The sequence below is a fragment of the Aythya fuligula genome, chromosome 1, assembly GCF_009819795.1.
Source record: "Aythya fuligula isolate bAytFul2 chromosome 1, bAytFul2.pri, whole genome shotgun sequence".
Classification (NCBI taxonomy): Eukaryota; Metazoa; Chordata; class Aves; order Anseriformes; family Anatidae; genus Aythya; species Aythya fuligula.
Window position 1 is genome coordinate 28,777,114 of NC_045559.1, and position 12,739 is coordinate 28,789,852.

The 12,739-nt window shown below is 40.4% G+C and overlaps 1 protein-coding gene across 1 annotated transcript in view; it reads right to left on the reverse strand.

The window, feature by feature from the left end:
- ZNF277 (zinc finger protein 277) overlaps positions 1-12,739 on the reverse strand; it is a 55,218-nt gene that overhangs the window by 30,566 nt on the left and 11,913 nt on the right. The window contains exons 2-3 of the mRNA XM_032205858.1: positions 3,355-3,562; positions 345-433 (exon numbers count right to left, since the gene is read on the reverse strand). Of these exons, the coding sequence (XP_032061749.1) occupies positions 345-433; positions 3,355-3,562 (297 nt within the window). The remainder of the gene's footprint in view (positions 1-344; positions 434-3,354; positions 3,563-12,739) is intronic.

The window sequence follows — 12,739 nt, forward strand, 5'->3', positions numbered from 1 at the left end:
TTGGAAGGACTGCCAGCAATTATTTATGCAGTGGTTACCAAAGCTTCCCTAGCTATGATGTGGAGCAGCACTGCTTCTAGGCCTTGTCTGGCAGCCGGCCCCAATTTGGCAGAGTTTTGAAGCCTGGACTTGAGCTCATCCTTGCTCAGAACCTTATTGAAGCACATGTTGGCACCCTTCAGGAAGTTATGTTTAAATATGTAGCTGAATTAAACATTATTTCTGTGCTTTGCTGACCTAGTGCCAGATTACTTCACATTTGACTGGATCAAAGCACCAGTATATGCCAGAAATTATCACGTGATCTGGCCAACAGAGAAAATAAGCAGCATACATGTACTTACCTAACGGAGCTTCCGAATTTGTTCTTATCACACTACAAAAGTCTGTGATGGGTTGTTCTGCAAACCTCTTCTTCCAATATAAGATATATCTTTAAAATTAAGGGAGAGAAGATTAGTGAAGAAGGAAATCCCCAAACCATTTAATAAACAGTTGATCTGCTCTCATTTTTTGCATCCTTTAAATTCTTATAGGTCTTAAGTGTTTTTTTTTTTTTTTTTAATTCTTCTCTAATTTTTTTCTTCCTTTAACCTGGCTTTCTCATTCATTAAATTCACTCAGCTTCATTAAACCTGGGTTCAATTACCCTGTCAAAATGTAGATCTAAGTAAGAAAGATTTGCATTTGGCTTTACATAAACACTATAACTTATTCACATTTTCAGACAGATTTGCCATTCAGATGCATCTTTACTGAAAAGATACACTACAGAGTACTCTCAAATTCCCAAAATATTGCACTCGGTGTTCTTCAAGATGCAGGCAAGGATCTGAAACCCAGTAAAAACACCAACTTGTCAAAAGTGAGGTTTTGGCAGGTCTCCTGTGGAGTTACAGTGAAAGCTGTAGCTTGGCAGACAACTAGGAAGACAGAAAAATGAAATCCCCAAACACCTGGGGGTGGGGTAACAGGCAGAATAAGAAAAGCCCTAAATACGGCTTGAAAGTTTAACCCATCAACTACAGTTGTTTAAAAATGTTCCTGTACTATTATTGTTTGCCATAGCAGCATTAACAGACCACAACAGAGATTAGGTTCCCACTGAAATAGAAGCTACTGTCTAATCCAAAAAATCACCACCCTCAGTTCAATGATGAAGAGAATAAAGCAGTCCCTGTGCTAATTATTCAGAATCTTATTTAAAAAAAAGATAAATAAATCTGCTAATGCTTAAGTGTAGGCTTACATTTATGCCTACTGCATAATATTACTCATGTAAGAGTTGATCAGGTAAAGGCTAGCTATTCAGTGAATGTTTCCTATTGACATGCCATCAAATTAGGAAAGGATAATAAAAATTCCGACAGTATTATGAGGACATTTCTGAGTATTTGTAGGTGCTCTTGACATGGAGAGGATTAACCTCTGGTACAACAACAGATAAGCACAGCAAAGCCTGCAAGCACAGCTGAAGCATCATTAGATGTCTGTAAGTGACAGGTGAGCATTTTGTTGTGCCTCTGCCCCCTACTTTTATAATGCATGGTGAAATTAGTCTTGCAGCTACAAAGAACAGCAGGTCTTCAAGAATGGAGTTTTTAGGACATAAATGTGCAAATGAAATTATTTCAAGATGCTGTTCAGTCTGTCCCCTGAACTGAAATAAGCGAACACCATTTAGACAAACTCACCAAACCATAACCTGTGCCATGAAGCTTACTGTTAAGGGATTTTATATGATACTGCTTAACCCAAATAATCAATGCTCAAATAAAGCCAATGCCTTGCCATGCTTCCAGGGAGAGAGAATAAATGATCAGTGTCCTCTATGTATCAGTCATGCAAGTATTGGAAGTGTTCATCTCATCTCTATTCCTTCCCCTACTGCCAACTTATCTTTACTTTTCCAAGTTTATGAAAAAAAATATGCTTTCCATTAGCACTGATTTTCTTTGGACTCTCCAGTGCTTGTTGTTCTGTCAAGAAACACATACCTAAGACTGGTTCTACCTCATTGTTGAGTATAAATATAATATAATGTATTTATAGTTATTTCACTTTATTTTCCACACTTCATTGTAACACCTCAGATTATATTTGTCTTTTTTTTTTTTTTTTTTTTGTTCTTCACAGTATTAGACTCATTTGCTGGTATTCAATACAGCAAATAAGAGAAGAAACACTTCAGAGTAACAGCTCCACCACATCACATCCTGGGGCTGTTTTCTCTAACATTTGGCTACCTTCCAATTGCATTAGAAGCCAAAAGAATATAAATGGACATTTTCTTGAAAAGGTGAGTTAAAAATAAATTTTTAGTAACCCAGAATAATCCCCCAAGTGCACTTAAACTGGCATTCCATTACTGAGCAGTTCTGATCCCTTTATTTATCTGAGGAAACTAGCATTATCTCCAAAGAACATTGCATTCTTGTTCTGCCTGCCTTCTGCACAAAACCAAACACAAACAAGTATCAATTTTCAATTTTATGCAGTTTTAAGCTCCTGTGTCTGACTAAGGATTTATATGGCTTACATTCATCTTCCCAAATTTCATACTAATGTTTAGGTTTTTGCACTCTGACGGTTAGACACAAGCTACTGGCTTTGGCAGAGTAACTGAGCACGGAAGGCCTACCACAAAAATCCTTCTATTTGAGAAATCACCCAGCTAACACTTAAGCAATGCAACACAACTAGTTACAAAATCAGTAGGTGCCATCTAGCCTTCTGACAGGACCATACATCCTTGTTTGTGAAAGCAAAATGCCAAGCACGTGCCAAGCCTCTGAAATCACAAGCCAGCTGGGCCTTTGCCAGCTACTGGAGGAAGTTAAAAGAGAGAAAGCCAAAAGTGACCCCAGAAGATCAGTGACACCGCTGTACAAGTCACTGTTACATGCAGATCACAGACCTGTGAAGTACAGTTAAGGATTAAATATGATTTCTGTGGGAAAATACTGGCATCCTTAAGATAGGGTAAATTAATTTCAACCCAGAATGTGTAAGTTCACGTACTGAACAGCTTCTGTGTACAATACATCTTTAGGACATCATACAGTGTCTTACAATAAATAGTCTTCTCATGTGAATAAACACAAAAATTGGAAGAGTTGATTGTCTAGAACGTCCTTTATGAAATAAACAGCTTTCTAGCTTGTACACAGCTTGCTGGTTAGTAACAGGATCTGAGAAGTGACAAAGAATTTCTAACAGAGGAATTGCCCTGTGCTGTAACTACACAACACCCCAGTGTAAAACAAGTATTTTAGAAATACAATCTCTAGTTTTCTGAAGCTTTATATAGTAACTGTACACATACATACCCATTTTTAACAAAACAATCTTTACCTTCTAAAATCTGCAACCAGTTTCATATCAGCGATGACAAGCTTGTGTTCAATTATCATGTGCTTCAGGAGCTGGCTTTGTTCAGGTAGGAGATAGCATTCATTGCAGAAAATGCAAGGCACATGTAGAGAATCCTCTACAGCAGCAACAACTCCTGGACTCGCTGGACTTTCTGGCAGAGTCAGAGGCTCCAAAATACACTCAGTATCTAAGGTAAATGAAAAGAATAATTACAGTAATTTTGGCTAAGTGAATAAATCTTGATCACTTGGAGTACTTTTAGGTAATATATGTAAAAACCTGTTTTGTTGGGTCCCAGTTTTCTTGCATGTATTACTTCAGCAACAAGGTGTATGGAAGCCACTTGATTGCATTATACTGTTGGGTTTATGTAGCAAGGTTTTAGTAGTGGGGGGCTGCAGGGGTGACCTCTGTGAGAAGACTCCAGGAACATCCTCACGTTAGGTAAGAGCTAATTTCAGATGGCTCCAAAGGGACCCGCTGCTGGCCAGAGCTGAGCCAGTAAGTGATGTTGTTTGCACCTCTGTGTGAGCAGATTTGAGAAAGGGAAAACGAACAAACAAACTGCTGTGCAACAGCAGCTGGGAGAGAGGAGTGAGAAATGAGAGAGAAGCAGCCCTACAGACAGTGCAGAAGGAGGGCAGGAGGTGCTCCAGGCATGCAGCAGGATCACAGAACCATCTAGGTTGGAGACCTCCAAGATCACCTAGTCCAACCTCTGACCTAACACTAACCAGTCCTCCACTAAACCACAGCGGAGATGAAGCATCAGGGACTGACCGCAGGCAACACTCCCCGTTCCCCTGTGCTGCTTGGGGGGAGGACACAGAAGGGGGTGGACAGTGGGATGGTGGTTTTAGTTTGCTTTTAGCTTCTCACTGCTTTAGATTTTTAGTAGTAAATGCTATTAATTTCCCTATGGTGAATTTGTTTTGCCCATGACAGGAACTGTTGAGTGATCTCCCTGTCCTTATCTCAACCCGAGCCCTTTCCATTTTATTTTCTCTCTCTTTCTCTTTGAGGAGGGGGAGTGAGAGAGCGGCTGTGGTGGAGCTCAGCTGCCCACCTGCGTAAAACCACCACAGTTATCTCCAAGATGGGTAGTGTGAGGTTAGCACAGGACACTTCTCAAATATATACTCCAAATGAAACTCTAGCTGACAGCAAATCGAAGTTTATTAGACAGCACAAGTGCACTGCTTATTACTAAATGAAATTTTATGATGAGAAACCTACTTTTCTCTCACTACATAGGTTACCTGCTGATGTGAATGAGGCTTGTCTCTTTTCCTCATTTCTCATACTATCAGGAAGGCATTAAATGGTATAGCACAGACTGGTTTGTATGCTGATTTCTCCTAATTATCCTTACATATCTTCAATTTCAGATAGCACAAGGAGAATAAAAGCAACCAGAAAAAGCTCTCCAATAGTGTCTGCATTGAGAATGAAAAAAGAAAACATCCCGGGTCTCCTTGACTCTTGTGATATGAAATCAACTTGAAAATTCCACATCTTCAGATTCCTGCAATGCTATGAACACCTCTGGAAAGAAATTTCACAGGTTCACAGAATGGCTGAGGTTGGATGGGACCTTTGGAGGCCATCTGGTCCAAGCCCTTGCTCAAGCAAGGACACCCAAAACAGGTTGACCAGGACCACATCCAGGTGGCTTTTGAAGATCTCCAAGCAGGGAGGCTCCACAGCCTCTCTGGGCAGCCTGTGCCAGTACTCAGTCGCCTGCACAGTGAAAAAGTGTTTGCTGATGTTCAGAGAGAAACTCCCCTGTTTCAGTTTCTGAAGGTATCCACAGAATTAAGAAAAGATAAGGACATCTCCTGCCTTCTCCCAAGCCTATTATTTTGTCACAGAATTTTAAAATATGTAAAGTTAATGGAAGTTTAATTAACACTATTTATCAGATAGAAGAATAAATGTAGGACAATTTTCACCCTACAAAATTCACACGGATGTATTATATTGCCAAGCACACTAAATCTGGTACCTGATAAATCTGATAACTTGTCCACATGGAAAAAAATGAAAAATAATTTTAGGAATCATATCCATTTAGCTTTTTGTTCCTAGGAGAAAAGTTCTTCTGCAACTCCCCCCACCATCCTCAGACAGAGATGGAGCTGGGAAACTCCTAAAAATCCTGTGACAAATTTTCGGTCAGGTAAAGGAAGAGGCACAGAGAGGGGAGTGCAGGTCTCCTCATCCATCACACGTGCTGTTCAGCAGCAGCTGGCCAGCTGGTTAGCACACGTAGTGCTCCGAAGCAGCCACAGCGTGCACTGATTGCTGCTGCAGGACAGCACCATAGGTTGTAAGGCTTCTTGAGGTCCATGCTGCTCGTGGAACTAAAAAGCTGCCCTGCACAACTGCTAAAGCCTCTACCTAAGCAATTTGAAAAATAAAACTTCCCAGCAAGGCAGTGCCTTGGCAGAAGACTAATGGCCACGTTACACTGAATTCAGTTTATCTCGTCAAACTACACAGCACGGAGCAACGGTAGTGCACGGAGCACACCATTACCTGGAGCAATACAACTGCAATTGGCAGTCTAACATTTCTTTTCTCCTAGTTTTACCTGCACATCAGCCTATTCCCTTCCCCTAGATATTTCTTTATTAAATTGGGATTGTATAAATTGTTCCATTTTTTCCTATTTTAAGAACAGCTACTGCTACACAAAATGATATAGCAATCCCGGCAGAAGGGTCAGCACTTCCAAGCAGAACGTTTTAGCTGCAAGATTCTAGGTTTGTGCATTCTTACAGTCGGCATGGGTTTATAGCCTGGAGAATCATTAAAATGTGTTTACAGAGAAAAGTAGAGCAACTTAATTTCCTCTGCAATTGCTGACTCTCACTGACACCAAAAGAACTAAGAGGATACTCTGTCAGCCAGTTCAGCTGTGCCCAGTAAGCTGCTAGCCTGCTTTCTGTTCAGTTTTGGTGTAGGTCTCTTGCAGTGACCTATTTAAACATTTGGAAGTCCAAATAAACAAAAGCCTATCTGCCTCAACAAACTAACTTTCTCAAGATGGGTATGCATGGCAAGACTTGCTATTCAATGTAGACAAGGGGCTGATAGTCCCTTAGCACAAGTACCAGGGAAAAATAATTATTTGGACTTGGAGAACAGACCTGTTCATCTTTCAGTGTAGGGGTGAGTTGCAGAAGGAATAAATGGAGGTGAAATATTTTTGATGCCCAAAGAGAGTAGCTAATACCGTATGAGGATGACTTAAATATCATCTGCTGGACCAGTGTGGTGACTGAAGAAGCTTACGCAATTTATTTCAAAGGCACTTAAAGGAGGAGGCGAGGGAAAAAAAATAAAAAAAATCTTTGTACTCATCTGCTGCAAGAAAACACTGAACAAGAAAGCAAATGCACAGCAGAGAACAAAGATGTACAGCCTTTAGCATAGTACTTAATGGATTAGCACATAACACAAACATCAAAATAGTCCAAATAAAGCTACGCGTGTTACTGAAATCCCTGAAAAAGCAACTAATTTTGATGCTATGTTTGGAGCAGAATGGCCACAAGTAATGAAGAAATGCTGTTGAACTCTAAAGCACTGCTACAGGCTACCAGGGAGGTAAAACACTTGCATGGGGTTCTCAGGCTCCAGCAGCCTCCCACTTGCAGTCGCGTGAAAATGAGTGGAAAGCTGCAAGCTTTCCTCTTAAAACCTCCTGCCACAAGAATGACTTCACAGGGTCAGATTAAACATCCAGCTAGCACAAGCACCCTGTCTGACAGTGGCAAGAAGCAAATACCTTGGGAAAACAGGGCACACCACCAGCGATCACACAAATAGCAGTCTGCCACAAATCTGAGGGTGGAGAGTTTAAGACACAGGCTCTATCTGTGCCTCAGTTTAGCAGCATTTTATGGATTTTTCTTTCATGGATTTGTTTCGGCACTTTTTTGAAATTGTCCGTCTTTTAACACCTACCAAAACCTGCAGCAGCATTTCACATTCTCCTCACAGTTATTCATTCCTTGCTGCCCTCGTCCAACCCTTTGCCTGTCCTACTCACCCCTTTTAGTTGGAGGAGGGAGTGGGGTGAAAACAAGAACAAAAGAAAATGGATCTCTAAATCACTGCAGTTTTTCCTCAGTCTTTTCTCTGTTCCTTTTCTACTCCTAGCATTTTGCTTGCTTTTAGGATCATTCATAACCATTCAATTATCTTCAGTGTTTCCAAAGTTTCAGAAAAGTAAATCAGGTATTAGCACACATGACAGCGGACATGTTCATTGTGTTCACTCCCAAGTGCATTGCTCTGCATTTGTTAACACTGAATAGCATTTTTATTGCCCAGTTCATTCAAATAACATGAGATTCTTCTGCAATGCTTCAGTTGGCCCTAATGCTTACTACTTGGAAAAAAAAAAAAAGTTCACTAATAGCAAAATTTATCACCTAACACCCTTCCTATTTGTGGCTGTGGTGAACAGCACAGGATCCAGTTCCTTAAGAAATCCCTCCGTAAAGTTTCTGCCCAAGTCTCCTTTCACCACTGAGTTTTCCTCCTCTACCCAAAGGAAAATCAACATGACTTTTATTCAAGTAGATACCCCAAAGACTTCAGAGGGAGTCCACCCTACTCAGGAGCCCAGAAAACCCCTCTGTCATTCACCCAATTGACAGCTGACAGCTGACACTATGTTGTTCAACCTTTAACATGACAGATAAAATTGTAGTCTTTTACAGCTAATACAGAGCTAAAAATGTAAATTGCTAGAAAGAAGAGAGGAGAGGAATATATTCTTCGAAAACAAAGACTAGAAGCTATACCCAATTCTTCAGGGGAAAATAAAATGAATACTTTAAAGACATTTGATAATGAGATGGTATAGAAAATGATGTGGATTATGCAAATTACTTTGAAAACTGGAACAGGCATTACTTTTTGTTAGAGGTACGCATACAAAACTAGTACAATGGAATCCTGACTCCTGCACACCACACGCTCTGTGTAGCACCTTAGCAGCAACAAAAGAAAAAAGGCTGTCCATTAAAGAAATTATATGGCTTTAGTTTAACTGTTGTTAAATATAGACTGGTTAACCTTCACAACTAATGAAGCAACAGGCTCAAAATGGATTCATTTTCCTTACTGGAACATTTTTAGTTTTAAATACCTTTGTTCCCAACTCAAAACTAATGTTAGTTTGCACATTAAGTAAGCGCTATACCCACACAGGCACAATAAAGACTACAGCAATACAGGCAATGTACTCTGCCTGCACAACCACACATGCAATTACCACAAAGCAACACGCCGTGTAATTTTATGGCCAATACAGCAGATCTGAGCAGCAGAAAGAAAAGCAAGGAGAGATTTGTGCATTTAAAGGCCACTTGTGAAAGGCAAAGTTCTAGGGGACAGTTCACAGCTTGCTGCCACCACCGAGCGGAGGGAAGCCTTGTCATCCATCCTTCTCCACCTCATCCTCCCTCTCTGAACTACCAGAGGAACTCCTGAAGTAGTCCACAGGGAACACTGAACAGAGGGGCCCTTCCTTTGCATGCCCTTCCTTTTGAAGTTTTGCCTCTGCAAAACCAAGAATGAACGTCACGGGACTGGAAAGGAGATAACATAAGCCCAGTACCATGTTTTTTTAACTATGAAAGAAGAACGCTACCTCCTTTTAGGAAAATTAAGCATTTTCTTATCGGATGAAGAACACTGAAGAATATTTCCAGAGAATGCTCTGAAAATTCAAGCTTGTGAGTAGTCGAAGAAATTAAATGATGACAGAGGAATTCATGCCAGTTGACTTAAGACAGGAATTTAGAGGTTTCATGTCATTTTTTTTGCAGTGTATGGCACAACAACAAGGCTTCAAGTTGAAGAGCATATTATGTAAATACGACCATGTACAGTATGTATTTATAAGCCCACTGTTGGTAACACAAGGACAATGAAACAAAATAAGAACATCTGCTGGAATGTTAAGTGTCTTTCTAATTAAATCCAGTAGCTGAATGAATCAATTCATTACCAACAAGTCTGGTTTATTATCTCATTAATACAGCTGGTTAATATTATGAGGAGATTAGCAGAACTTGAAACGATCCTACAACAAAAATGAACGCCCCACAGATACACGGCCATATAAATGAGACCAAACAATGAGGAAAAGACTGAGCGTTTTAGACACGTAAAGAACAAAGGGGAGAACAAATGATGGGAAAACAAAAGGCACACAGCAAACCTGGCACTCTGCAACAACAGCATAACAGATGCCTACTGGAGAACAGAAAGGCTGAGCACCCTCCCCCAAGCTCACACCGCTTACTTGGCAAAAATGTGTAGTCCTCAGAATAACCAGCCCCCCACATTAGGGAGCTAGGCTGTATCCCTACAGTCAACTCTGCACAAAGCAGCACCACATTTAAAACTCTGCTGGAAAGAGTAGGTTTAAAGCTTTTCCTAGCATTCGAGTTTTCCTGAGCTGTAATAAAAACGAGTACCAAGAAGTACTGGCGTGCCTCTCGAAAGACACACATGACAGCTTCCTTCTTTGGCAGCCTTGGCACTACAGAACCTATCTGCTGGCACTGCTGCACTCCCTCATTTGTGCTCGCATTCTTGGAAGAGATTTTATACTGATTACAGGATTTTTCCCTTTGTTTTCTGGAGTATGAAAGATGGATGGCTAATGACTTGCCAAATAAACAGTATTCAAAACCAAAACTCAGAATAAAGGAAATAAACCACCCTGTCATCATCCTCACCAACAGCACATGCAAAAATGCTCCTTAGGGAAAGGAGAATCAATACACGTAACTATTTCCTCACTCTATGTATTAAAGCACTCAAGTACTCCTATTAAGTTGAATTATTATTCAGCCTGAGTTCATGAGGAATTATTTAGCTATTACTTCTGCTTGTTAACACGCTATTGATGATATTTAGTTAAAATGTCCATGTGCTCTAGGAGAGGACTCATCCCGTAGCTTCCCCTAAGATCAGTCAGGCTCAGTCGTGTGCGGTTTTTCATTGAATGCAAATGAGCACTTCAAAAGCATACTTAATCCTACAGCTAAACCTTGCCAGTTTTGCAGAAAACGTACATATTCTGTAGCATCCACTGTCCGGGAATACGTGAATTTTACTCCTGTAAAATGACAGATCTGAGAAAAGCTGTGGGTTACCAAATCCTAGTATCACAGGACTGAGTTTCTACAGAGCAGGTGTCTGCTGGGAGCTGGAGCTAACAGAAATACAACTGTGCTAAATAGCCATATTTAACAGGGCTGCTCTGTCGGGGAGCTTAGGATGTTGCAGTTTCATTAGCATTAACAAGTGTTGCTATGGGTACCGGAGTAGAGGCATCAGAGCACAAGTGAATAGAAGGAGTGGGAAAGTGATTAATAAAAATGTGAAGTGTTGGACTTTTAATAAAACAAAACCAATCCGCTTGCCAACGAGATCATGTTTAAATAACAGACTACATGACTGCCTAGCTCACCAATAGGTATATGCCACTGCTTGCCATCTTTCTGCTTAAGCCCAGGAAGACAAAACCCTGCGTGAATAACAAGAAACACCATGGCAAAAGCACCGTGCTCCCATCGAGAGGGACACGCACACAGGTGAAAATGCCCCTAATAAGCAGTCATAACAATATTTAAGTGCTGATGCTAATATGCCATTTATAAATAACACACTACAGGCAAGTTCTGTGCAAGCTCAGAGCCACATAATACCTCATTTCTAGGTAAGTAGCATGGAGTAACATTAGCATAGCAGGGTTTGATGTCTTTGTCATAAACATGAAACAATATTTGTCTTCAATTCAGAATGAAATATTTTTATTACATCCTTTAGTGCTACTCTGATTTCTTACCACTTAAAGGTAGTGCGTTTCTGTTTGCAGAACACCTGGAGGATGAAATGGTAGCATTGCCTGTGTACCCATGGCAAAAAAATCTTGTGCTATAACTTGTGCTATACTCAAAATACAAAGTCAAGTCCTACCCTTTGCAAAATATTTTGCAAAAAAAAAAATTACCAACAGAACATATGTTTACCTAATTTTTTTCCATCTTCCCTGTCCAGAAGTTGGAATTAAAAAATCTACAGTAATTCCCACAAGTGACAACCTATGTGATGATTAATAGCAGAACCGTTTCATTAACCACTGAAGGCTGTTACCTTGGACTCTTCCTACAGCAGGTACTTCATCGGTTTCAGTAACATCTTCAGAGTATTTCCCAAGTTGTAGTGCATCCACTCCTTCTTCCAGTCAATACATAAGAACCATTTCCTCTGGAAGTGCTTGAGGATTTAGCCTTGCCTGTGGGTGCTGCTCTAGGTTCGCAAGACAGATCCTGGCTATTTCTTACGTGCTGTGAAGGGAGCGCTCGTTTTCATTACTCCCATGGCCAAAACACCTTCAGCTCGCCTGTCTTCCACACCTACCACTACACCTTCTTTTCTAACCCCACCCTGCACACTCCTCCTGGATACCCTTTCCACAGTCTTCCTCCTCCACCGCTCTAACACCTTCAGCAGACAAATCTATTCAGGGCTGTGACACAAATTGGGAAACCAAGTTCAGTTTAATTACTTCACGCGATTTTCCATAAACCCTAATTCTCAGTTGTTTATACTCTACCCTGTTCCCTCATCACTACCCAAAACCACAAATGTGGCACATATATGAGTTAAATCAGCCCCCCTCCATCCTCCAGCTCCGTCCCTTCAAGAACACTTATTTATCTTTGTCATATGATCCTCTCCAAAACATTTCCTTTCCCGAATCTTGGCTTTGGGTGCAGTCTGCTGTGCAAACTTTGTGGTTAGTTCTACAAATATTTATTTGTGCAAGCGTTGCACTCATGCGAACAACCTCATTCAGCAGGCTATTACACTTACTCACTTCGGTGCATTGGCAAGATGAAAACTGTAAGCATAAATACAGAGAGACTGTCTTAATAATAACTAAAGAACTGTATCAGTTTATACTTTTTTCCTTTATTATTAGAAAAGCAATAAAGCAAATCAAGATGATTCTGAGGTGGTACTCCACAATCAGCGGTCTTCCCTGACATCTCCTCTGTACTTAAATGCTTAATGTTAAAAATTGATATTTATGAATCACTTAGGTTTGTATGAATTATTATACTGATTTCAGGGGGTAGTCAGAATAGTAGGACACTTCAGCAAAGACATTATTTTTGAAGCAAATAATATCGATCTTTTATTGTTTAGTGTGATCCCATGACATGGTAGACATGGAGTTCAGTTCTGTGTTAAGATATTAAAATCAGGGATTCAGAAGCAATGATTAAAACTTGCCCTACTATCTTCAAAGATTACCAAGGTAATT